This window comes from Volvox carteri, assembly GCF_000143455.1.
Source record: "Volvox carteri f. nagariensis unplaced genomic scaffold VOLCAscaffold_80, whole genome shotgun sequence".
Classification (NCBI taxonomy): Eukaryota; Viridiplantae; Chlorophyta; class Chlorophyceae; order Chlamydomonadales; family Volvocaceae; genus Volvox; species Volvox carteri.
In genome coordinates this window covers 1-1,662 of record NW_003307623.1, presented here as the reverse complement: position 1 = coordinate 1,662, position 1,662 = coordinate 1, and the positions used below count along the sequence as shown (strand labels likewise).

Here is a 1,662-nt window from a genome sequence, read left to right as displayed (position 1 = left end):
TCCAACCAAACATATCTCCAACGGACAACTTCCACCATGACAACCATATTTCTCGACCCGATCCTCCATATCTTTGGACTCCCTTATTTTCCTGCTTTGAACTAGTCCTTCCGTTTGCAACGAATGTCGTGGTTTGAGCAAGGATGTCTCCCTTTTAATCTTTCTTTTGTGCACGGTAGTTTGAAAGCAGAAATTCTGTAGCGTGGGTGGGCACGAAGAGCCACAGCGGCGGCCGGGGAGGGAAATGCACCGCAAAAAGGTCGCGGTGGCAGCAAGCCCAGGGGAGAAGAGCCGCAGCGGCGGCCGGGGAGGGAAATGCACCGCAAAAAGGTCGCGGTGGCAGCAAGCCCAAAGGAGAAGAGCCGCAGCGGCGGCCGGGGAGGGAAATGCACCGCAAAAAGGTCGCGGTGGCAGCAAGCCCAGAGGAGAAGAGCCGCAGCGGCGGCCGGGGAGGGAAATGCACCGCAAAAAGGTCGCGGTGGCAGCAAGCCCAGGGGAGAAGAGCCGCAGCAGCGGCCGGGGAGGGAAATGCACCGCAAAAAGGTCGCGGTGGCAGCAAGCCCAGAGGAGAAGAGCCGCAGCGGCGGCCGGGGAGGGAAATGCACCGCAAAAAGGTCGCGGTGGCAGCAAGCCCAGAGGAGAAGAGCCGCAGCGGCGGCCGGGGAGGGAAATGCACCGCAAAAAGGTCGCGGTGGCAGCAAGCCCAGAGGAGAAGAGCCGCAGCGGCGGCCAGGGAGGGAAATGCACGACAAGAACTGTCAACGGCAAGACACCGACAGTGAGACGTCCACGGCGAGACGTCCATGGCGAGACGTCCACGGCGAGACGTCCATGGCGAGACGCCGACGTCGCATGCGGCACAACAACAAAAACCCACAACAGACAGTGCTTTACAACCAACTAACGAACAAGACGTGACGCACTGCAAAATTGTACAATGACGTACATAAGGCAACGTCAACAAGGAAGTGCACAGCACAGACAAGGCATGCATTTAAGTATCGCTTAGACTCACCGGTGGTACGACACCCCGTGACGTCAAAACGCCGACGGCAAGACGCCGACGGCGATCAAAATGGCATGTCTTCCACGTCGACGGTGATGCTGATGGTGAAAATGACGGTGGCGGCCCAGACCCGGCAGGTGTTGTTGCAGCGAGTGATGAGGGGATTCGGGCGGGGATGACGGGGTTGCATACACACTACGAAACGGTTTCGGAGTGGCCGAATTCGCAACAGATATTAACAAAACTCAAGACATGGAACCAAACGACCCTCGACCATGCCATGCCATCATGCATACCACAACAAAGGGTCGATGATGCAGATTGATTGGTGGTCGGCAATCCAAATCCGGCATCCCAAATCCGACATGCTATGGCAAAGCGTTGCAAGACGGCATGGGGACGTGTGAAACGAGGCCCCTCTCGTACTTACATTCTCACACATGACGGCGATGTACGGCGATGTACGGCGGTGGCGACGGCTCGTCGCGCCGATACATGTTGTCCTGTTGGAAGTCCTCGCCCAGGCTCGCTCAGACCGGCGGGGGGATCGGGCGGGAGGTGGGCGGGGAAATACACACACACACGCTGTTAACCAGCTAGCAGGGGACGCAACGAGCACAGACTTTGCACGGCAAAACAACATGAGCAGCTGCGCA

At 58.1% G+C, this 1,662-nt stretch overlaps 1 protein-coding gene across 1 annotated transcript; it reads left to right on the top strand.

The window, feature by feature from the left end:
• Positions 1-521: 521 nt before the first annotated feature.
• On the top strand, positions 522-726 carry VOLCADRAFT_33553 (uncharacterized protein; the record flags this gene model as incomplete). Its single annotated transcript, XM_002957800.1, has 2 exons — positions 522-614; positions 667-726. Coding segments are annotated over 2 exons (153 nt in total), but the record flags the coding sequence as incomplete, so codon positions are not given.
• Positions 727-1,662: the final 936 nt, after the last annotated feature.